This window comes from Glycine max, chromosome 18 (assembly GCF_000004515.6).
Source record: "Glycine max cultivar Williams 82 chromosome 18, Glycine_max_v4.0, whole genome shotgun sequence".
Taxonomy (NCBI): Eukaryota; Viridiplantae; Streptophyta; class Magnoliopsida; order Fabales; family Fabaceae; genus Glycine; species Glycine max.
In genome coordinates this window covers 16,167,002-16,190,481 of record NC_038254.2, presented here as the reverse complement: position 1 = coordinate 16,190,481, position 23,480 = coordinate 16,167,002, and the positions used below count along the sequence as shown (strand labels likewise).

Here is a 23,480-nt window from a genome sequence, read left to right as displayed (position 1 = left end):
TCTTGCATACTAGCCTTAGGGGTTTGCTTTTCTATTGTCTTCCCCTTATCATCTTTGGGCTTAGAAGGTGTCACCCCTAAGATGCCTTGACCTTGGTCTTTCTTTGGATAAGAGTGAGAGCCATAAGATTTTGAAGTAGATTTCTTTTTAAGTTCTTGCTCTACCCTTATTTCCCAATCTAAGTTAGCCTTTACATTGTCCTTCCCATGGAAGTATGAGAGGTTAATGTTAGCCTCTTAAAGCTTTCTTTCCTTTTCTCTTCTATGGGAGTGAGGTCTAAGATGTGACCTATGCCTTCCTTCGTAATAGTCACAAAGTTCTTCACTTAGGCTCTTGCAAGAGTTATGACTACTATAGAAGGCATGTTTTTCTTTTTTCATTTCTTTCATTATTTTTCTTCTTTCTTCCTCTCTTATTTTTTTCTTTCATCTTGACTTATTTCTTCCATTCTCTTTTTTCCTTTTTCTTTTCTCTCTTGTTTTTCTTTCCATAACTTGAGGGAACTCAGCTCATCTAAGATTCTAGATAAAGGGTCTTTATGACTAGTACACTCGCCATTAACACTAGATGAATGATGACTCATGTTAGTTCCTAAGTTGTGGTTCTTTCTTGTTGGAGGTTTGAAAACAAAAGGTAAAAGAAACTATGGTTGAAACTAGCCAAAATAAACACTAAAAGAGGTGTGAAATATAAGGTAAAAAAACTAATTGGTAAAAGGAAAGCTATCTAGGCTGTTTAACAATGGAAGGTAAAGGAAATAAGCTATGAAAGTAAGCAAGAAATGTAAACTAGGCGAATCCTAAGAGTGTTTGGATGACCACATTCAAGGTTCCCAACAAAACACTCACTATCCTTAAGGAAAAAATGCCTAAAATTATTACACATAAATGGAAGTTTGGTAACCTATTGGAGGCTCCCAACACACTTCCAATGAAAGGCCTTTTTGTTACAAAACTTGAAAGCAATGAAGGTAAGTAAATTGCAAATTACAAAATTACAAAATGGTCCTCAATTTTGGTGGTTGTTCTCTCTTTAGTGATTCACTCAATTTGGAGTGCTTCTTAGTCCAATAGCTCTTAAGGTTGTTGGCCCCTTTCTTCTTGACTCAAATTCTTCAAGGGATGGCACCAATCCTCCTTCCAATTCCCTATATGGCAACCCCCAAACAAGGAAACAAAGAGACAAGCAATAATCAAAGACAAAGAAAAATGAAATGAAAGCTAAACCAATGGAGTTTTAACAAGAAAATTTTTCAAGGATTACTCAATAATTAAAGCAATGAAAAGGACATAGAAGCAAGCTAGGACTCAAAGAGAAACTTAGAATGGCTATAGAATAGAGTAAAAAAAACTATAAAAAAAATACTCAACAAACCTCTAGCTTTCGCACTTGTTTTCACAGTAATTTTCAATTGAAATTTCGGAACTAAGATTGGTATAACATAGGAACCAATTATAGAATAAATTTTGAGCCAAAACAACAAGCACACTTCCCTTTCACTTTTTTTCTGGATACTGATTTTTCTGTCAAATTCTGTGATTTTTCTTATTTTTTCATTTTATCCAAATCACTTGGTTCTTTTTGTATAACTTTTTTTAAGATGTCTAGAAAATTCAGTAAAACTTTCAGCTCAAAATTCGAAGTAACCAATTCTCAATAATTTTTACAAGTTTGTATGTCCAAGCTGCCAGCACCAGCGATTTTTTTTTAAGCATGGTATATTGATTGCCTTGGGCTTACTTTCAACCTTCCTATGTATGTTGAACTCACTAGTATTGTTTACCACAGTTTTAGGAGTTCAATATTCACTTAGGATCAACATTTCAGCCAGCAATTCAATCACCAAAACTCAAATTCACAATAGACACAATCATAAGGAAACCTAAAAGTTCAAGAAAAGGTTCACAATTAAAGACTCTCTAAGAATTTTGCATGAACATGTTAAGGACTGATTAACATGAAAGATTTGACTCAAATCAAATAATAGGCTAAAAGAATTTCATACACTCATGAACAAATGATTAGACAAAGAAACAAGAAAATAAAATTCAGCACAACATAAGAAATCTTATGTGACAAGTTTCATGACTAGACATGACTTCTATGACAAAACTACAATACGTGAACAAGTCACTCTAGATTTTTGAGGTTTTCTTCTACTTTAATATTTTTGTAAGAATTTTATGGTTTAGGTTTCAGCCACAAAAATAACAAGACAAAACTCAAAGGAACCTAAACTCAACACAATTCATGGTTCAAGAACAAGAACAAGAAATTTGAACCATAGAAAATCAAATCTAGCTTCTATAGCAAGTTTAATTGGTGGAAACTCTAAAGAATCATGTTAACAACATTTAGCACAAGACATGTGAGGAGATACATGGAGAAAAATGAAGAAACAACAATAGAAGAGAAGGTAAAGCAAAAAATTAATGGAGGTTTAAGGAGCACTTACTTGAAGCTCTGGTGCTCTGATTACCACTTGATGGAAGCTTGCTTGTGGAGCTTCTATGGAGGCTGGATCTTTGAGCTTCAATGAGGTCCTTTAATGGTGATTTTCCACCATGGAGATGCAGCGAAAGACAAAGGAGAAGAGGTAAGAGGCGGCGCCATCCACTAAGGAATAAGCCATGGAAGAAGGAGCTTCACCACCAAGATGAGCCTTAGATAAGAAGCTTGGAGAGGATGCTTCAATGGAGGAAAAGAAAGAGGGAGAGAAAGAGAGAGGGGGAGCACGAAATTGAAGGAATAAAAAGGGAGAGAAGTTGAACTTTGAGTTGTGTCTCACAAGACTCTCATTCATCAAAGTTACAACAAGTGTTACACATGTTTCTATTTATAGACTAGGTAGCTTCCTTGAGAAGCTTTCTTGAGAAAACTTCTTTGAGAAGCTTCTTTGAGAAAAATTCCTTGAGAAGCTAGAGCTTAGCTACACACACCCCTCTAATAACTAAGTTCACCTCCTTGAAAAGCTTCCTTGAAAAGATTCCTAAAAAAGTTAGAGCTTAGCTACACACACCTCTCTAATAGCTAAGCTCACCTCCTTGAGATGAGAAGCTAGAACTTAGCTACACACCCCCTATAATAGCTAAGCTCACCCCCATGACAAAATACATGAAAATACAAAAAAAAAGTCCCTACTACAAATACTACTCAAAATGCCTCGAAATACAAGGCTAAAACCCTATACTACTAGAATGGCCAAAATACAAGGCCTAAACGAAGGAAAAAACCTATTCTAATATTTACAAAGATAAGCGGGTTCATACTTAGCCCATGGGCTCAAAATCTACCCTAAGGCTCATGAGAACCCTAGTGCCTTCCCTTCGATCTCTGGCCCAATCTACTTGGAGTCTTCTATCCAATGTCCTTGCGGGGTAGGATTGCATCATTACGTTCCCTCTATAGTAGATGGAAGCATATCAACAGACACAACAATAGAAAAACCTAGAGATAAATGGTCTGAAGAAGACAGAAGAAGAGTTCAATACAATCTTAAAGCCAAAAATATTATTACCTCAGCCCTAGGAATAGATGAATATTTTAGAATCTCAAACTGCACAAGTGCCAAGGAGATGTGGGACACTCTTCAACTCACACATGAAGGCACAACTGATGTTAAGAGATCTAGGATTAATACATTGACCCATGAATATGAACTCTTTAGGATGATCACAAATGAGAACATCCAAAGCATACAGAAAAGATTCACACACATAGTTAGTCACCTTGCCTCCTTAGGAAAAACCTTTCCTAATGAAGATTTAATTAATAAAGTTTTGAGATGCTTAAGTAGGGAATGACAGTCCAAGGTAATTGCCATTTCTGAAAGTAAAGATCTTTCTTCTATGTCTCTTGCCACTCTTTTTGGCAAACTGTAGGAACATGAAATGGAACTTCAACGTCTCAACCAAAATGAAGATACCAACAAAAGGAAAAGAAGCATAGCACTCAAAGCCTCCTCCTCAATACAAGAAGAAGAAGAAGAAGAAGAAGAAGAAGAAGAAGAAGAAGAATCTGATGATGAAGAGGACTTCTCACTCTTTGTGAAGAAGTTTCATAAATTCGTCAAAAATAGAAGAATGGAGAGACGCCATAACTTCAACAATGGGAAGAGATCTCAAGAAGGTTCCCCAACACTTAAATTCCATAAGTGTAATCAACCCGGTCACATAAAGGCACACTGCCCCATAAATGAGTCATGACTCGAGAAGAATGAGAAGAAAAGTCATGAAGAAAGAAGATCCAAGAAGCCATATATTGCATGGGATGACAATGACTCATCCGATGGTTCAAAGAAGGAGATCAACCTTCTATCCAAGGACTATGAGAGAGATGAGAACATCTCTCAAGAAGATTAAGCAAAAAGCAAAAGTCTGACTTCCATCTTTGAAGATCTAGGCACTTAAATCATGAAAAAGATAACATCAAAACCATTCTCTTTTAAATTAAGATGGTTGAAACTTTCCTTTCAATTAACTTGTTATATGATGACTAACAAAATTTTATTTGTTTGTCTTGGTTAATTGCTATTGTGAGTATGTGCTTATATGTTTGATTGAGTTATTTTTCCTTTCTCAAAGCATGAAGTTTATTCTTAAAACAAATATTTGATGATGCCTATGATTCTTGCATAATTTTTAATATGATATGTGAATTACTTGCTTAAGGTTCATTCATAAAGTTTTTCAAAAATCCATTATGTTATATATATTTATTTTTATATAAGAGTTTTCAGATATAAAGTATTTTTTGGTTCTGAAAAATGTGTTATCAAGCATCAGCATGATAAAGATATTGAGCATATAGGTTTGAGAGAAAATAATGTTTACATGATTGATTGAGTTCTTTGAACTTTCCAAGTTTTTAAATTACCTTTAACAAATTTGAATGTTTGATGATGCTTGTGATCTATATCCTTCAATCCTTGTGTGATACTTGTTTGATGTGTTTGAATTACTTGATTGATTGCTTCGACCTTCCACCACCATCTTCATAGATTTTGATTATTATTATTATATTTTATTTTAAGTCGTGTATTTGGCTATATTTTATGACATTATTCTTTGAACATTGGTTATGTTTACATATTTGGCACTTAGTTAACTATGACTGAACTTGGTGATTTTATTTACTTATTTGCATTTAGTTGTTTATGTTATGTGTTTAAACTTGGTTATTTTGATGATATATGACTAATGTTATGTGTTTAAACTTTGTGTTATTCAAAGTTATGCTTTATGTATGTTTTAAAATTGTTTATGTATGATTTTATTTTACGCACTTTGGCTTTTCAATGTTGCCAAAGGGGGGAGAGAAAATGGGTATTTTAGAAATCAAGATATTATGTTTTCAAAGTTTTAAAATTAAGAATGAATTCAAAAAGAAATGGGGAGAAAGAGATGAGTGAACGATAGAACAAAACTTGCATGTATTCTCTTGATTTCAGGATTGTCATCATCAAAACGGGGGAGATTATGGAAGTAATGCTTTCCAAGTGTATTTTGATGATGTCAAAGACTCAAGTCAAGAATCAATAGTTAAACAAATTTCAAGAATCAAAGATTCGTTCAATCAAAGCAAGTTTCAAGAATCAAAGAGTCGTTCAATCAAAGCAAGTTTCAAGAATCAAGATTAAAGAGAAGATTCAAGAGAAGACTCAATTAAGATAAGTATTAAAAGAGTTTTTCAAAATATTGAATATCACAATTTTGATCAAGAGAATTTTTCAAAAAGAAAAATCTTTTACCAAAGAGTTTTACTCTCTAGTAATCGATTACCAGTAGTAGAGCATACATCTACTTGGGTTGTAATACTGAGAACAAGAGAGAGTACATCTCTTGTGGATCAGTTCAAGTGAAGGGTACATCCACTTGGTTGTTCAAAGAGAACAAGGGAGGGTACATCCCTTTTGGATCTTTGCTTGTAAAGGATTTTACAAGGTTATTGGAAATCTCATGAACCAGTGGTTGCTTGGGGACTGGATGTAGGCACGGGTTGTTGCCGAACCAGTATAAAATCTTGTGTTTGTTTTCTTCTTTCCTACACTCTTTACTTTTCCGCTGTGTACTTTTTATTTCCGCTTTACTTTTGTCTAAGTTATGGTTTCTATTCTTTACTTTCTCATAACTTAGTAGTAAAGCCTAATTGAATCTAGTAACATTAAGAAGGATAAATTTTTTAATTAGTCAAGACACGTTCATAATTAATTCAACCCCCTCCCCCTTCTTAATTATTTCGAGGCCACTTGATCCAACAATGGGTTGTGTGAATTGAATTGCCTTACATGAAAAATCACATAACTAAGTATATTAGTTGACATAATTAAATAAAAAAGAAAGAAAGAAAGAAAGAAAGATGATGATGATGATGATGATGACACAAGAATTACATAAGAAGACGAACAATATTCCACCTAGTTCCCCATGAAACTTCAACAAATTAGCTAGTACTTTGAGCAGAGTTTGAGAGAGGTCACATCATATCCTTTCTTTTCTTAATATGAAAAAAACCGATGCTTTCACTTCAATTTGAACTATTGGCTTTCACATTTAGTAGTGCAAACAAAACCTAACCTCCCCAAGGAATATTCCACAAACTAGTTAGGGCAAGAGGATCGACCTTAACTAAAAAATATGTCCTTTAAATTTTTATAACTAATTGAAAAGGCGTGCAAAATAGTATGTTGCAACCAAATTACTAACCATGATACCAAACTCACTTTCTTCATATACTTCATCATGGAAAAGAAAAAAGTGATCTGACTATGGGTTCCATTTTAGTATAATGGTTGGCTGTGATCTCATTGGTGTTGGGTTTCAAGGTTACCCCTTCACCTAGAAAAGAGGGACCTTTGAACATAGGCTAGATAAGATCAGTGGAGATTGATGTTCCAAGAGGCTTATGTTCTTCATTTTCCTTACTACAAGTTTGATCATAGGCCTTTCTTGTTGAATGTTAAGGCTACGGTATCTCAGAACCTTTATAGAAGGTTGCTTTGCTTCATGCCCTCTTGGATAACTCATGCGAATTTCCATAACTTTGTGACCAGACATTGGAACCATTTGGTATTTTGGAATGTTCATTTGCATAATTTTCATTGAGTTGCGAAGATGGAATAAGGTTTTTATTAGTAACATTTTTGCCAAAAGGAAAAGGTTGATTATGAGGCTTGATAGATCAAATAAGCATATGAAGTTTAGGAGTTCATCATCCTTAATTAGATGATGATATTTTATCTACTTGGAAAGAATATGAAGAAGTTCTTACTCAATAGGAGATTTATGGTTTCAAAAGTCTTAATCTAAATGACTTGCCTTTGGGGGTCATGATACAAAATCCTTCCATGGCACCACTATTGTTAGGAAGAGAAAGAACAAAGTAGAAATTATTTAGGTAGATGATGGGAATTAGGTTTCTAATCCTGATGATTTGAAATGCATGGTCATTGATTTCTACATATAAGAAGTTGTTTGTAGATTATAGTAATTATGATCAGTACAACATTACAGGTATATTCCCTACCATTGATATTTCTATGTTGAGTTATCTTGGTGTTGTTGTTTCTCCTCAGGAGATATATAGAGCTATTAAGTATATGGGTTCCTTCAAAGCAATAGGCCTTGACAATTTTCAAATAGTTTTTTACCAGTCTCAATGGTGTTATCCAAGTGGCCTCAATGAACTCAAAAGGGAGGAGGGTGAATTGAGTTTATAAACTTTTTCTTTGTTAATACATCTAATTCCTTTTTATATGATAACTATGATAATGTATCAAAACCTTGATTAAAAAGAGAAAAAACAAGTAATTAAGATATCTACCAAAATAAATGAATATAATAAATTTACGTAAAAAGATATAGGAAGAGAGAAATGCAAACTTTATTTATACTGGTTCGATCACTTCTTGTGTCTATGTTCAATTCTCAAGCAGCCCACTTGAGAATTTCACTATCTTTCAAATCCTTTACAATAACAGACACTCTTACACATTGGGATCACTCACCCTTTGTGTTTGAGTCTCTCAAGAATCAAGAGATACCACACTCTTGTTCTTACAAGGGATGTCTCACCCTTTTCAAAAGTTTAGACAAAGAATATAAGAATTCATTCTCTAATTTAGAGGAAATGTTACAAATTGAAGCGCTAAAAGATTTCTCAATAATAAGTGTATTTAGCCAAGTTTTTTTTATCAATAACTTGTTAATTGAGAATGATTGTTAAAAATATCTTTTCAAAAGTTTCTCATTTTTATATAAATGTGTTAAAATGATGAATATTTATAGGCAAAATTCATTTAAACCATTAGGGGTCATTCCCGAAAAATGTAACTTTTCAAAACATGCTTTTTGGTGCAATATCAAATTTAAAATTTAAAAAAAAAACTATTATACTGTTACTTCTAGTAATCGATTACATGATGTGGTAACTGATTACATTGATTCCAGAACTTGAAGACATGATTTAAATTAATCAAATGACCAAATATGTTTTTTGGAAAAACCTTTTAACAATTTGACCTAAGTCTTGAATCTTCTAATTGCTTGACTTGTTCAGGTTCAAGATTCTTCATGTTATTTTGCTTTCACCTTTCTGTCATTTACTTTTTGGCATCATCAAAACCTACAACATTACATAGCCACAAATGAGGTGTTGTGGGAGAGGCTCTATGTGATCTTATCCAAAAGGTGTTTCACAATCCTTAATTTGTGAAAGAAATTAATGAGACCATGATCACTCTTATCCCTAAAGTGGAGAATTTTACAACATTGAAAGACTTTAGGTCGATAAGTCTTATTAAACCATTGCAAAGATTTTGGCCTATAAGCTAATGCCTTTGATGAAGTCCCATCTGAGCCTTTTCAGTGTAGCTTTATCCTTAACCATTATAGTAGAAATAAGATTATTATAGTTTAGGAGGTCTTTCATTCGATGAAAAGAAAGAAAGGTGGACAAGGTTGGATGGCAATAAAAATTGATTTAGAGAGAGCTAATCATTGCCTTGATTGGAGTTTTATCAGGGACACTCTCTTAGGTATTGGATGCCCAAGTAATTTTGTTGATATCATCTGGCATTGCATTTTGCTTGTCTCTTTGTGTGTGCTATGCAATTGTGGAATAGGGAAGTTCTTGATGAATTTTACCCTCAACGTGGTGTTAGACAAGGAGATCATATTTCTCCCTATTTGTTTGTGTTGTGCATTTAAAGATTATTTCATCTAATTTACATTGTTGTTGATAACAAGTATTGGAAGCCTATCCAAATTGCTTGGGAAGCTCCTAAGTTGTCTCGTTTAGTATTTGCAGATGGTCTTCTTATTTTTGCAGAAGCTAATGAAGATCAAGTGGAGGTGATCAGTAATGTTCTTAATATGTTCTATAGAAGTTTAGGCCAAAAAGTGAATAAAGACAAAACTCGCATTTTCTTCTCGAAGAATATGGGTTGGTAGAGGAGACAACAATTGAGTACCCCTTTTCGGTTTTACTTGCACTGATGATTTGAGAAAGTACCTTGGTGTCACAATTTTGCATGAAAAAATGTCTAGGAATTTTTTCCAATTTATTTGGATAAAGTGAATCAAAGGCTTTCCTTTTATAAAGCTAACTAGATATCCTTTGTAGGTAGGGTCACTTTAGTGAAATCTGTTGTTCAGGCTCTACCTCATGCTATGCAATTTGCTCACCTTCCAAGATGCTTATATGATAAGGTGGATAAGAAGCACATAAGCTTCATTTGGGGAGACATGGTTAATCATAGGCACATTCATACAACGGCTTCGAATAACTTGTGTAAACCCAAAAGTGTTGGTGGTCTTGGCCTTAGGAAGTCTAGAGATACAAATTTAACCTTTATGATGAAAGTTGGATAGGATATGTGTACTAGGAGGAAGGAACTTTGGGTTTTAGATTATGAAGGCCAAATATAAATGTGGTGAGTCTATCATTCCATTTATAGACACCAACAGAAATGGATCAAATTTTTGGAAAGGAACTTTTAGTAGTTAGGCCTCTGTTCAAAAAAATCTTGGCTGGAACATTTACAATGGAGCTCAAGTTAACTTTCGGACTGATATATGGGTTCATTCACAGGGAAGGTTGGTTGAAAAATATGCTGGCAACATACCAATAGATCATATTTATAATAAAGTCTGTCAATATGCTAGTTCAGATGGTTCTTGGAATTTGCAGTTGTTATCTTCTCTTCTTCCAATTCAAACTATTGATTGCATTAGAGCTATCCTTCCACCAAAGATAACTAAAGGAGATGACATTCTTACTTGGCTAGGGTCTCACAATGGTGGTTTTAAAATGTCAATATTGTATGGCAGTATTAAGGAGTATGATATGCTTCCCCACAATCCTATGCATAAGGCCATTTGGAATTGGAGAGGATCTGAGAGGATTTGATATTTGTTGTGGAAAATATCAATTAATGCACTTCTGACTAATGATTAAGGCCATATAAGGCCTTTATCTAATGGTGCAACTTGTTATGATTATGGTGCTGACATGGAGAATGTTGATCATATGTCTTTCGCCAATGTCTTTTTGTTATGGCAGTGTGGTATCTGTTGTTGCCATCAGCTTTGCATGCTATTTTTTCAATCAGAACATCCATGACTGGATGCTATCAAATTTGAATTTGGTTACATGTGCTAATGGTAGGAATTGGAGTATTATCTTTATAGTAGCCTTGGATAACCTTTGGAGGTGTATGAATGATTTCATTTCTGAGAATATGAGAAAGGTTCCTTACATGGTTATCAAACATTCAAGTTAACTCGCTAACTCTTACGAGTTTACGAGTTTACGAGTTTACTTACCCTCTGTGAGTTGACTCGTGCGTAAATTCTCTTTTTAGTAGACTATGAGTAGACTCGATAAACTCTAAGTAAACTCGGTAGACTCTCAAGTTTACCACCAAGTCAACAAGTCAGTAAATTAAAAAAATTAGACAAAAACGCAAGTCATTTTGAGTTATTTTCTGTTTGCTTAGTGTTCAACATAGTTCCCGAGTAAAAAAATTCTCACCTTCAATAACATCAAACCCTTGTGTTCTAATAACATCAAATACTTGATGGGAATATTCTACCACTACTATAACATCTACAAGTAATTATCTAGTAGTGATGCATTATTAGACTTGGTTATTTAAGTATTGTGAAATTTATAATTTACTATTTTGCTTTATTATTGTATTGTTTAGGGTCCACAAAATACACGTGGCACCCTACATGGCACTCCAAGACACGTGACAATCCTCCACATCAGCCCTGGAATAGGAGCTAGCACAAACACTCGACCCTTAGCAGCCGGACTCCTTAACTGACAGGTTATCTCTAACCTATTAATATTTGAATATATTTGAATCCCTTTATCTCTTGGAAGATAATTAATTATCTACAAGGTACAATTATCTACTAGCTTTTATATCTAAGCTATAGTTTATCTCTAACATTATCTACAAGCTACTGGCTATTATCTATAAGCCGAGAATTATCTGCAAACGCTATAACAATCCCTACAAACAAGGATTTGCAACTATGCTTCACTCTTATAAATATCAGGTTCCGTCGAACCCTCAACATAATCCCCCACACACCAACACACAAGTAAACACGTCTGTGCACATCTCTCTATATCACTCACTGAAGCTTACATTTAAGCATATATCTGCTTTATCTCCTAACTCATACACTTACTTGAGCATCAAAGTCTTTTGTTTTGCAGATCCCCCCTCCTGTCCTCTTAACAAAGGTGCCTTTCGAAACTGATGTGTGAAGTCCGAGAGTCCACCTTAGCCACGTCCACCCCGACATGTGTCAGCTCCGGATTTTGATAAGTATAATTATATTGTTGAAATATTTAATTCGCATGTTATTTATAGATATTATGTTATTATTTTTATATGAAGTGGACTCGTACGAGTCTACAAGTTGAGTTTACTAGTCGAGTTTATAGAATTTTCACGAGTCTACGTAAACTTTCGAGTTTGATAACCTTGACTCTTTATGAGATTGTCACTATTATTCAAAGGCAAGTTGATGTTATTGTTGGTGGGTTTTTTTTTTTTTTTTTTGGCATTGTTAGTGCTAATGTCAATAATCAGCTGTGTTCAGTTTCTGTCAAAGATAAGCCTGAACCCCGTGATGTGTTGGAAACACACTCCTTTTGGAACCTTCAAGTTAAATTGCAATGGGTTAGTACATAATGGTTTGAAGAAAGCTGCTGCAGCCTTGCAGGGGAGTTTTTCGTGACTATTGTAGGAAAACAATATTTGTCTATGCTACAAATGTCGGATTATGCTCTGTGATCTATGCTGAGAATTAGGCAATTTATCTTGGCATTCTTAATGCTTGGGATAAAGGTTACAGACAATTTATTGTAGAGTTTGATTCCTTGAATGATGCGAATCTAATCTCTAAGGGTTGTGATCCACATCATCCTGGTGCAAGCATTATTAAAAGCATTAGCGAGATAATTTCAGATGGAGGCTCTTTGAGTTGGTCGCATACTTTAAGGGAGGCAAATCAGGCAGATAGATGAGCAAATTTTGTTTTGTCTTTAGATGTCCAGATGAGAATTTTCGAATTTGTTCCATCTTTTGTTTCGGATGTTGTTAAAACTGATGTAATGTCAACCGTAGTACGCGTGTTTCCTTGCAATTTTTAAGGGTCTCTTCCTCTTTATTTCACTAAATAAAAGAAGATAGTAAATATATAGAAAGATTAATTTGGAAAATAATTGAATAGATACAGGAGTAGGAGAGGAAATGGGTGCGGCTAGGGTGATTAGTGGCAAATCTAGGTCTGAGAGTTAGGGGACAATCTATTTAAAAAATCAAATCTAACATTCAAGTACATAAAAATAAAAAGGTATAACATGTAAAATTTTAAGATAACATGAGAATAGGTTAGGAGTTTAAACACATAAAAGGGGACAATCTAATTTTAGGCCCAGCGTGACATTTATATAAGTCTAGCATGCCTTGTTAGTCTATTTCAATTTTTTTTCTTCAGAAATTCTATTTCATATTGAGAAGGGTAAAAAAAACTGTATAATAGTAAAATTATTAAGGGCTAAAAAAATAAGACAATTTTAAGAATAGAAAATATAAGAAAAACTTACCTACAAACATTATATTGACATATTACCAAAGTCTTTAAGTTTCACTAAAAGAAAAAAACTTGTGTTTCTCCTCTTCTATGCATATTAGAATTAACTTGTTATTCCAAACCTTAACTATTCAAATTGTAAAAAAACTAAAATAAGTTTGCAATTTTATTAAAATAATTATAAAATTATATATAATAATAATAATATTTTTATTAAAATTAATATTATTACTAAACATATCAGTCTGACAGGTTTAAAATGAGTTTTTTTTTTAAACATATAACTTGACTTATTTAACTAAAATAACTTTTTAAAAGACTTGACTCAGATCAGGCTAAACCTTAGATGAGCGCCATCGGCCTTCGACAGGCAAATTTCCCCATCTGGGGTAGTTTTAGAAACTATTTCTCCAGATGGGGTCGTTTCCAAATTATTTCCAACATGGGGCAGTTATTTACGTGAAAACCATGCATGCAGGACCCAAACCGCCAGAATCAGTGGCAAGTTTGGTGTCCTTGAGCAAATCGCCAGCACCAATGGCGATACGTGCATGCAGAGAGGAAATCGCCAGTCCAAATGGCGATATGCTTAGCGCTTTGGGAACCGCCAGTCAAACTGGCAAGTTCCATGGACGTGTAGCTGCAGGCTACGTCCTGCCATGGCAGTGTAGCTGGGTCAGTGCAGGCGAAACCGCTATTACCATTGGCGGTTTGCCTTGCACAGGGATTGCCAAAAAACCGCTATTACCATTGGCGGGTTGCTTGGCTTGAATTTTTTTTGGCCCTCTTCCATTATAAAAGCAGAAGCTTCGTGAGTGCACTGCGCGCTACCTTCCTTTGCTTCCATTGCTTTGCTATTCTTCTTCCTTATTTCCTCCATTAGACTGACTGCGTTTTTCTTATTTGGTTGTTGTTGCCTTCTTCTTATTTGGTTGCTGTCTTTTGTTTTTGGTAAGTATTTTTGAATGATAAATATTTATTGTGTGTGTGTATATATATATGAATGGTAAATAATTTGTTAATGTTTGTAGGGGTGTGCTGTGTTTCACTGTTGGTACGCGATTTCTCTCCTCTTCATATTACGTGAGTTCTCTGTGCTTGGTATGTGATTATTAACTTGGTAACTTTAATTGATAGGTTAATGTTAGGTTTTAAAAATTATATGTTATTAGTTGTGTTATATATATAGATATATGTTAGGTTAGTTATAGTTAAATTGATATATATTTATATTAAAATAAATTTCGACACTCAAAATACTTACTTCAAATAATTATGATGTTACAAATTTTTTTACTTTTGACAATACATGCTTCATTAATTTTTAACACACTAACAAACTATCAAAACCAACATAATCTAATTAAAAATATACTCAAAATTCCATATTTACCAAATTTTTTCGGGACTCAAATATTTTCTTTAAATAAATATCATCACATATTTCTTTTATTTTATACACACAAACAAGCATGTAAAATATAAAACTAATTTAATTAAAAAATTATTTAAAAACTATAAATTCAAACTGATCTCAAAAATTACTTCAAAAATATTTTATAATATAATTTATTTTACTGAAATTTACGAACCTTATTCACAAAATTAATCTTCAAGAACCAAATTTCAAACCAATTAAAAATTTGATGACAAATTTCTTCTATTTTTTACACACAAACAATCATATAAAATATAAAAGTAATTTAATTAAAAATTTCATAAAAACTATACAAAATATTTTACTGGAATTAAGAAATAAAAATATAAAACTAATTTAATTAAAAAATTAATCAAAACTATACCTTCTAAATGCTATTACAAATTAGTTAAAAAAAATTTATAACACAAATTATTAATTTCAAAACTACAAACATCAAATATGTAAGCTCAAGAAACAAATTTAAAATCTTAAGCGGATATCCCTAAACACTCACAAAAAATAAAGGTACTTCAAGAAACTTAAAGCTACTTCAGAAAACTCAAAGCTTCAGAAACAGAAAACTCAAAGCTTTAGAAACAGAAAACTCAAAGCTTCAGAAAACTCAAAGCTGTGATTGTGAGACTGAAATTTTTTTTCGTATTTATAGGCCTTAAATCGCCAATTGGGTTGGCTATTTTCTCAGTCCTAAATCACCAAGAGGAGTGGCAACTTGAACTCAAATCGCCAGGAGGAGTTGCAACTCCCCTTTCTCTGAAAAAGACTGTCCATCAACGTGCCTATGACTGACTGCACCACCTGCAAAGCAAAACCGCCAGTCAAACTGGCGATTTAGGAAAGCATCACCAGAATCGCCAACAGAGGTGGCGAGTTCCACCTGCCATCAACCCGCCAACACCAGTGGCGGTTTCCATGCCACGTGGGCCAAACGCAGCGAACTCGCCAATGGCAATGGCGGTTTGCCTGCATGACCATGCATTTCACGTTAAAAACTGCCCCCTGCCGGAAATAATAACGAAAGAATCCCATCTGGGAAAATAGTTTTTAAAAGAACCCCAGATGGAGAAATTTACCCCTTCGACAAACAACAAGCGTGCATTCACTCCTATGTAGGAGGATAACAAAAGAGTTTTCAAAAAATACTAGTACAAATTGTATGAGTCATTGAGTCATTTTCATTTTGACGTGTGTGTATATATATATATATATATATACTAAGACAAACATAATTACTTAATTATGTTCTTCAAAATAGAAATCAGAAGAGAATATTTAAGCAGAAAAATATATTTATTTATAGTTTCACATGTATTTCTAATTTTATTTAAAATTCTATGAGAAATTAATTATATATAAAAATTTCAAATGATTTAAATATTTTTATATTTTAAATGAAAATAATTTTATAAAATTATGGTTTTATAAACAATATTTTGAATAATTAAAATATTAAAATAGATTAAATTAGATTCAAACTATTGATATCAATATTACTTAAATTAATTCATAAAAAATACTTAAAGTAAATTATTATTTTAATCTCAAATATTCATTATTGAATAATTAAAATATTTATGTTTTTGTCGCTAACTATTTAAATTTACGTTACTAAATTTAAATTTTTGCAACTTTATTATTGTTTCTTAATTGTTCAATTTAATTTTCTAACCAATATTAACTATTTACTTATTTTATTTATTTATTTAAAATTTTCTGTTATTTATTTAGATAACTGTTTTTAAATTTATTTAATTTCTGAAATTTACTTCTGTAATTTATTTGTTTTTAAAACTTTTATTTTCAGTCCGTAAATTATATATTCATACCTATTTTAATTTTTATATTAATTTTATTTATGTAATGATTTTTTTAAATTAATATATTAATTTTTATATATGACTGTTGAAACAAAGTGTTGCTCTCACAATTGCTCGTCTAGATAAAAGGATTTGTCTTTCTGTATGGAGTAGAATGTGGTTATGAACCTCATGTATCTAGAAATTATATACCAGTATGAATTGCATACAGTCCAGCATAATCTTTTCTACACTATAATTCAAACTTTATGTGAATTATATTTTTGACACAATTTAAATTATATTTGGTATTTTTTATATTATACTCTTGAATTTATAAATATTATATAAGAAAAAATTATGCATGTGTGCTAAAGATTCCAACCATAATTTGGGATTAAATAATGTAAAATTATTTTATATTATATATGAACATTAAACTCATTATATTTTTAACATTTTTCTATTCTTACACAATAAATATTTCTTACTTCTTGATTATTTTGTGTTTTTGATTTATTTTAAAAGTTTTGTTAACCAGTGTAAAAAAAAAATATTTATTGTGTAAATTATAAAAAAAAGATAAAAAAAATTACAAGATAACATAATTTTTCACCTAAAAAAATATTTTCTCTTAAGTTTCTGGTATCCCTAGTACACTAATAACATTTGTCTTATTTTAATTTCGCATCCAAGGATGAACCAAGTTTACATTTCCTCCTTTGTTTACTATGGATTTTCTTAGTCGAGATTTGGTGTTACCATGATATATTTTGCCGATGACTAATAATAAACAATAGTGTATGTTAGTGAGTGTGTATCCATAATAAAGTCTCATGGGTTGTTGGGAGTTCGTAGCAAGTTGCCAAGAAAAGCAGACATCATCACAGAGAGAGAGAGAGTATTTAGGATTGGGACGACTCAGCTGACTCGACCATTCTATAAAATCAAAATAATTGAAACCAAAGATTCTCTCTCTCTCTCTCATGATCCCTACGCCATGGAACCATTTCCCTCATAAAATTCTCTCTTCCTTTTTGGGTTCTCCTCAATCCATTCCAAGCTTCAATCTTTTCTCTCTTCTGCCCTCTGCACCTCCCCTCACACCCTTCCTCATTCGCAGGTCAGAACCCTCTCTCTTTCTCTTTCTCTCTTCCGATTTCGCTTAAAAATCCGCTTTTTATTTTCTGTGCATGGCTTTTTCTGAAATTAACTTATACGCAGATGAATAATTGATTTGGAATTTGTTTTTAAGAATCCCTTGTTTTGTGGGTGGCTTCCTACTTTGTGGTGGAATTGGAGAAATCGATCTGGGGTATCTGCTAAAAATCCCAACTTTGTGATTGTGTGAAGAATGTTTTAATGGGTGTTTGGAAACTCTTGATCTTCTGTTTTCTTGTTCTGGGCTTTTAAAAAGCTTGAATTAGCATGTCCCCACTTTGTTGTTTTAGTTTGTGGATGAAATGAATCCTTTTTTAACTCACTGATGCTTATAAGGTTGTTCAGTTTTGATTTTATGGAAAATTCTGGAGTTTTCTCATATAGTGGCGTGATAATTGTTAAGCTTTGAGAATGCAAATTTAGCTCTATTGTCTCTTTGTTTGCATTCGCTGAACCTTTGATGTATTATCTGATATGTTATCGAAGATTTTCTTGTTTACTAACTTACTCTCCCTTTATATCTCAATTTTTTATGTGTGCACGTGAGCTGATGAGCATGCCAATGACTGATTACTATTGTTTGAATTTTACTTGATTGAGATATAGGAGGTGAAGATGTCGACCCCGGCAAGGAAGAGACTGATGAGGGATTTTAAAAGATTGCAACAAGATCCTCCTGCTGGCATCAGTGGGGCTCCCCAAGACAATAATATTATGCTTTGGAATGCTGTTATCTTTGGGTGTGTAGGAGTATATAAATCATGAAATTTTTGTTTTCTTAAGTGTGTGTTTCTCTTTACTTTGTGGTTTTGGATGATTTAAGGTATGATAACAATCTAATTGTGCTTTTCTTGGTTCTTTTTTTCCAGACCAGATGACACCCCTTGGGATGGAGGTACAATTATATCTATCTTCTACCTTATAGATAACTGAGACTTTGTATCTTATTTCAATGTTTCCAAATGTTATGATAGTATTTGAGTTTCTAGTATTCTTTAACTACGTGGAGATAACATCTGTCCCATTAAGCACTTTATGAATTATGATCCACATGGATATGTAGAGGATCAAGATCAACTGATTTTTGTTCAAAAGTAAATTTTTATAGAGATAAAAGTTGAGGTGGTGAACTGCACATCCATTTGTCTATTATGTATATGTATATTTGTTATGCTGTAATATTAATAAGCTTTTTCTTATCGATTTAAAAGTGTTTTCTTGTGTTCAAATTTATTCTAGAAAGTAGGACAATTCAAGGTGTCTATTGGAAGTGTCTAATATGGTGTTATTCTTATTTGATTGATACAAACATGAGTTCACCTTGTGGGTGTGTCACACAAGGTTTAGTATTTGATGTATTTTAGGTGCTTAAAGGTAAAGGTTTAAATTCACCCGTTTGATGGTAATTTAGTTGTGCCTAGGTACAGTGTTTTCTAATTTATGAATTTTTATATGAACAATATCCTTGTCTTTTCAGGTACGTTTAAGTTGACACTTCAGTTTACAGAGGATTATCCTAATAAACCACCTACTGTGCGTTTTGTTTCTCGAATGTTTCATCCTAACAGTGAGTACAAAACTACCCTGCAATTCCACTTTGGAGTTAGAATGACAATCACGTGAAATTTTTGTACAATCAATACCTGAGGGTTATCCTTACTTTTAAACCAAAACTTCAAACAGAAGGGGAAAGTTGTTTTTTAAATCCACAACATTCATTTAGCTTTTGGAAGTTATTCTCGAAACGGCTTCTGTGGTGATTTTGTCTTCCTGGAAGCTTTCTTCAAGAATAATATATCTAAAAATTAAAATATGCATAATGCATTATTTTATACTTCAGTTCAGGTTTGGCACTTTGGTTCTGTAGAATGTAGACAGTGTGCATATGTTGTTTGCCCTTAATATTTAGTCCTTTTGTAATGTTGTTCTAAATTTATTATATTTGGTTGGAAAAAAAAACATATATATTTTGGATATTTAAATGCATGCTAAACTTTTGTAAGTAAAAGAATATAAAAATTCATGCATAGAGGGTGAATGCTGCTTTCTCATATAGCTATTTATGTCCTGCAGAAACTGGTTTTGGGTATTGATTTGATTAAAATAGTAATTTTGAAAATTCTTGCATAAATATTAATTTGTCAGGATATTTTAAAACCGCTCTGTAAGGATCTTCTATCATGTAATAACTTAATGTAGAAAATTATTTTAAGCGATCTGACCATTGAATTGTACATAGTTAACAATTTAATGTGTTGATCTTACCCCAAACTTTTGAAAATTTCAACAATTACAGGAATGTGATCAAGTGGTGAATATTTTCATTTGTTTCGAAAGCATTTCCTATGTTAATTTAAATTGTGGTACAAAACAATTTTGTATATGTTTGCATGCTAATACCTTTGAATCTGGTTCTAAGCCCCTCTTTACTTGGAAATTTTAGTTTATGCGGATGGCAGTATATGCTTGGACATTTTACAGAATCAGTGGAGCCCTATTTATGACGTAGCTGCAATTCTTACCTCAATCCAGGTAATTGTGATTCACTTAATATTTCAGAATTGCATTAAGACCATACTTATGCTAAAAATGATTTGATTGTATCCTGTACATAATTTATTTAAAATACTATTGAAATCAGTGTTTAGGTTAGAGGAGAAAGGTTGTGTTATGTCCTTGATATCCAACATAAAACATGTTGAAACCCCAAACATGGATCATTGATGACAGATTATATGTGCCAATGGTTGGTCATTATTTGGAAGTAATGTGTTGTATGACTAAGGTACAGTGTTAAATGAGCTAGAGCCACTGATTCTAGAAGACGCCAGCCCAGAAGTGCCTATGATTGGGTTTGGTATTTGAAATATTTGTACTATGACATTAGGTTTTGTGTTTGAAATATCAGTACTTTGACATTAAGTATTTGGAGGTAGCGGACACCATGATTCCAAAAGAATTATCATCATTTGTCTTTAAGAAACTAAATGGTTTTTTTTTAAAGCTAAGGGACTAGAGGGTAAGTTAGAGGAAATAACTCAGTGGGTGTTATTGTACGAAAGAATTGGAAAAGGAATCTAGTGGGTGTAAAAAGGTTTGTGAAGAAAATCTAATCTTTAAAATTAATGGTTGCACAGGGAAGCTATCAATATCATTAATGTTTATTCACCACAAGTAGGATCAGAAGTACTTTCGTAAGAAAAGTTTTGAAAAGATTGGATGGGTAGGTTCAAGGCTTTCCACTAGAAGAAAAGATTCTTATAGGTGGGGGATCTAAATGGACATGTTGAGCCTTAGAGATAAACCTTGAAATCAAAGGTTTTTCGCTTGAGTTGGAGCAATACATTGCAATTTTAACAAGAAACAAGAAAAATCTTTTGGAGGAAAAAATAAGAGATGTACCACAAGTTTCTAAATTTAAGTATCTAGAATCAATAGTACAAATTGATGGAAAAATTAATAAAGATGTTACACTCAGGATACAAGCTGAGTGGTTAAAATGAAAAAAAGGTGTCAAAGGGAGATTTGTGATCGTAAGGTACCTACCGAGTTCAAAGGAGAGTTTTATCATGCTGTTATACTATCAACTATACTCTGTGGTAGTGAATGTTTGAATTTAAATGGACAAAATCATAAAAAAGTGGAAGTAAAAAAGACATGATACAAAATGATAATATACAAGGGTTTGATATCTATTTATTGAGAAAAAGATGACTAGAAGTTGGTGAAGGTGGTTTAGACATCTGTATAGAAGGCCACTAGAGGCATTGGCGAGGAGACTAGATGGCATGGTTTCTAACCATGTGAAAAGGGGTAGAGGGAGGACATTAGAGGAAGTTATTAAAAGGGATCTAATGATGAATATCCTTGAAAATTTAGTGTATCAACTATTGTTGTTGTACGATTGATATCAATGTTGGAAATAGTACACTTAACCAAGTACAATAGAGAGAGAAAAAAATCAGCCATGCAAATAATTTCTCTTGCATATTACTTTAATTACTTGAGTTTACTATGTTGTTTAAGATTCTGCTTTTGCTAGCAATATTACCAAAGTATTCCTTATGAGACTTGGACAGTCATCCCCTCTTAAGATAGTTTTTGGGGTTAAGTCAAGCCTAATCCATTTCTGTAATATGGTAATTTAGAGCTTATCCTCCAATCTTTATGTTGGGCGACTTAACAATTGTACCAAGCTCTAGATGTTCAATCCTTAGTGTGAGCAGGGGTATTAAGATATTACATTGACTAGGAATATGATCAAAGAACAGTATAGACTTGAGCAATCCTTGTCTCTTGAGTCACCTTCTGAGGATGAGTTAACCCAATTCATTATAATAGATTTGCGTGTTCCTTTTCCTGCATTGAATTCCAAAATTATGATAAAGAAACACTACCTTCCTTTCAGTTAGTATCATGTACTCCCTGTTGGTGTCATTTGTAGATTATTGTACAAGTGGTCCATTCTCTATATAATTCTCTATAATTTTTGGTTTTGCAGTCATTTGAATTCAGTCTATGCTATGAATCAGGGAAACCTAAACTTTGATGTGAATTTCACAAGTTACTACTAGTTCTGTATGTCACCTATTTACCGTTCTCTTCCATGTAGGCTAGCATTGAAGCATCCATTGTACCTATGGATGTGTTTATCTCTGACCTCTTCATTATTGCTACTGGTAACGTCACCCATTGTGACCAATTACCCACTTGTGATCTGTTTTGCAAGTGGTATAAGGTTTATATAACTATCACTTGCATCGTAGGTTCAAACTCTGATAGGTTAGGGGCATGACATATGCCTTAGTGAGGAGGCATACAGTGGTGTTTGTACTTACAAATAGCTTACAATTAAACTGAACTGATGAGAATCAAACCTAAGGCCACTTTACTGATACTATATGGTCCTACAAATTGAGCCAACCCTCATTCGCCTTATTAACTCTTTAATGTTGAGTAATTCACATCACTCCTAAAAGAACAAAATAGATAGCTGAACACATCAAAGAATTTGTTTAATATGTATCTTATTAAGAGAGATATGTTAGTTATATATACACTTTTTAGCACTCTCTTTTATTGGGTCAAATTCATGTCACTGAATGTGAGTCCCAGTTGAGATATATATGAATTTCAACCAATTAGAGTGTGTTGGAAAGAGAGTGTGTTCTTTTACTCTTCCTCAACAGGAATATAGTGTTGACTTGTACATTGCTCTGGATTCTTGCTATTTTTTCATTAAATTGGCTTTCTTGTTGCAGTCATTGCTGTGTGATCCAAACCCAAATTCACCAGCAAATTCTGAAGCTGCTCGGATGTTCAGTGAAAACAAGCGTGAATACAACAGAAGAGTACGTGAGATTGTTGAGCAGAGTTGGACTGCTGACTAATCATCATAGATAAGATAGGGCTTCTGTGACAATCAAAAGGTTGTCAAAAGGATATATGATTGAATAACCAGCAGACTTCAAAAAGAACCATTATGATTTTCTAGTCCTTGACACTGTGCTTGCTCAAACTCTATGAGTTAATGTTCCACCTTATTTTCTCCATGTTGTGTGGTTCATTTTGTGTCTTTGGTGACAACTTTATCATTATAACATAGGATGGCGTAGCTAACCGGCGATATTTTTAGCAATAAACAAAATGGTCCTTACCCTTGGAAAGGCACAATGGGACTCAAGGGAGCATGTGTACGTGGCACTAAAAGTAGGATGCCAACTTGATTGAATAGAGTGAGGTATTATTTGAGGACCACTATTTTATAAGGATGAATTTCTATCATCATTAGTTAAGTGTATTTAATTTTATTAGAAAATAGTTAATAATAAAGCATTAAAAGACAATTATTTTATTTGGCTTAGAAAATTTATAATATGAACAAAACACATGGGACAAATGACAATTATTTAAATGGATCAATATTATCAGAATTCTTTTTTAATCAAATATTGTTTGACAAGACTAGCA

At 32.9% G+C, this 23,480-nt stretch overlaps 1 protein-coding gene across 3 annotated transcripts; it reads left to right on the top strand.

Moving 5' to 3' along the window:
- Positions 1-17,208: 17,208 nt before the first annotated feature.
- Positions 17,209-23,062, top strand: LOC100803594 (ubiquitin-conjugating enzyme E2 2). 3 transcript variants are annotated; one of them, XM_006602257.3, is made up of 6 exons: positions 17,209-17,472; positions 18,117-18,250; positions 18,380-18,405; positions 18,988-19,077; positions 19,954-20,042; positions 22,772-23,062. In XM_006602257.3, the coding sequence occupies exons 2-6, from the start codon at positions 18,126-18,128 to the stop codon at positions 22,898-22,900; spliced, it is 459 nt and encodes a 152-aa protein (XP_006602320.1). In that variant the 5' UTR covers positions 17,209-17,472; positions 18,117-18,125; the 3' UTR covers positions 22,901-23,062. The 3 variants fall into 3 exon arrangements, with proteins under 3 accessions (XP_006602320.1, XP_006602321.1, XP_040868198.1); XM_006602258.3 differs by having other exon boundaries at positions 18,111-18,250; XM_041012264.1 differs by lacking the exon at positions 18,988-19,077.
- Positions 23,063-23,480: the final 418 nt, after the last annotated feature.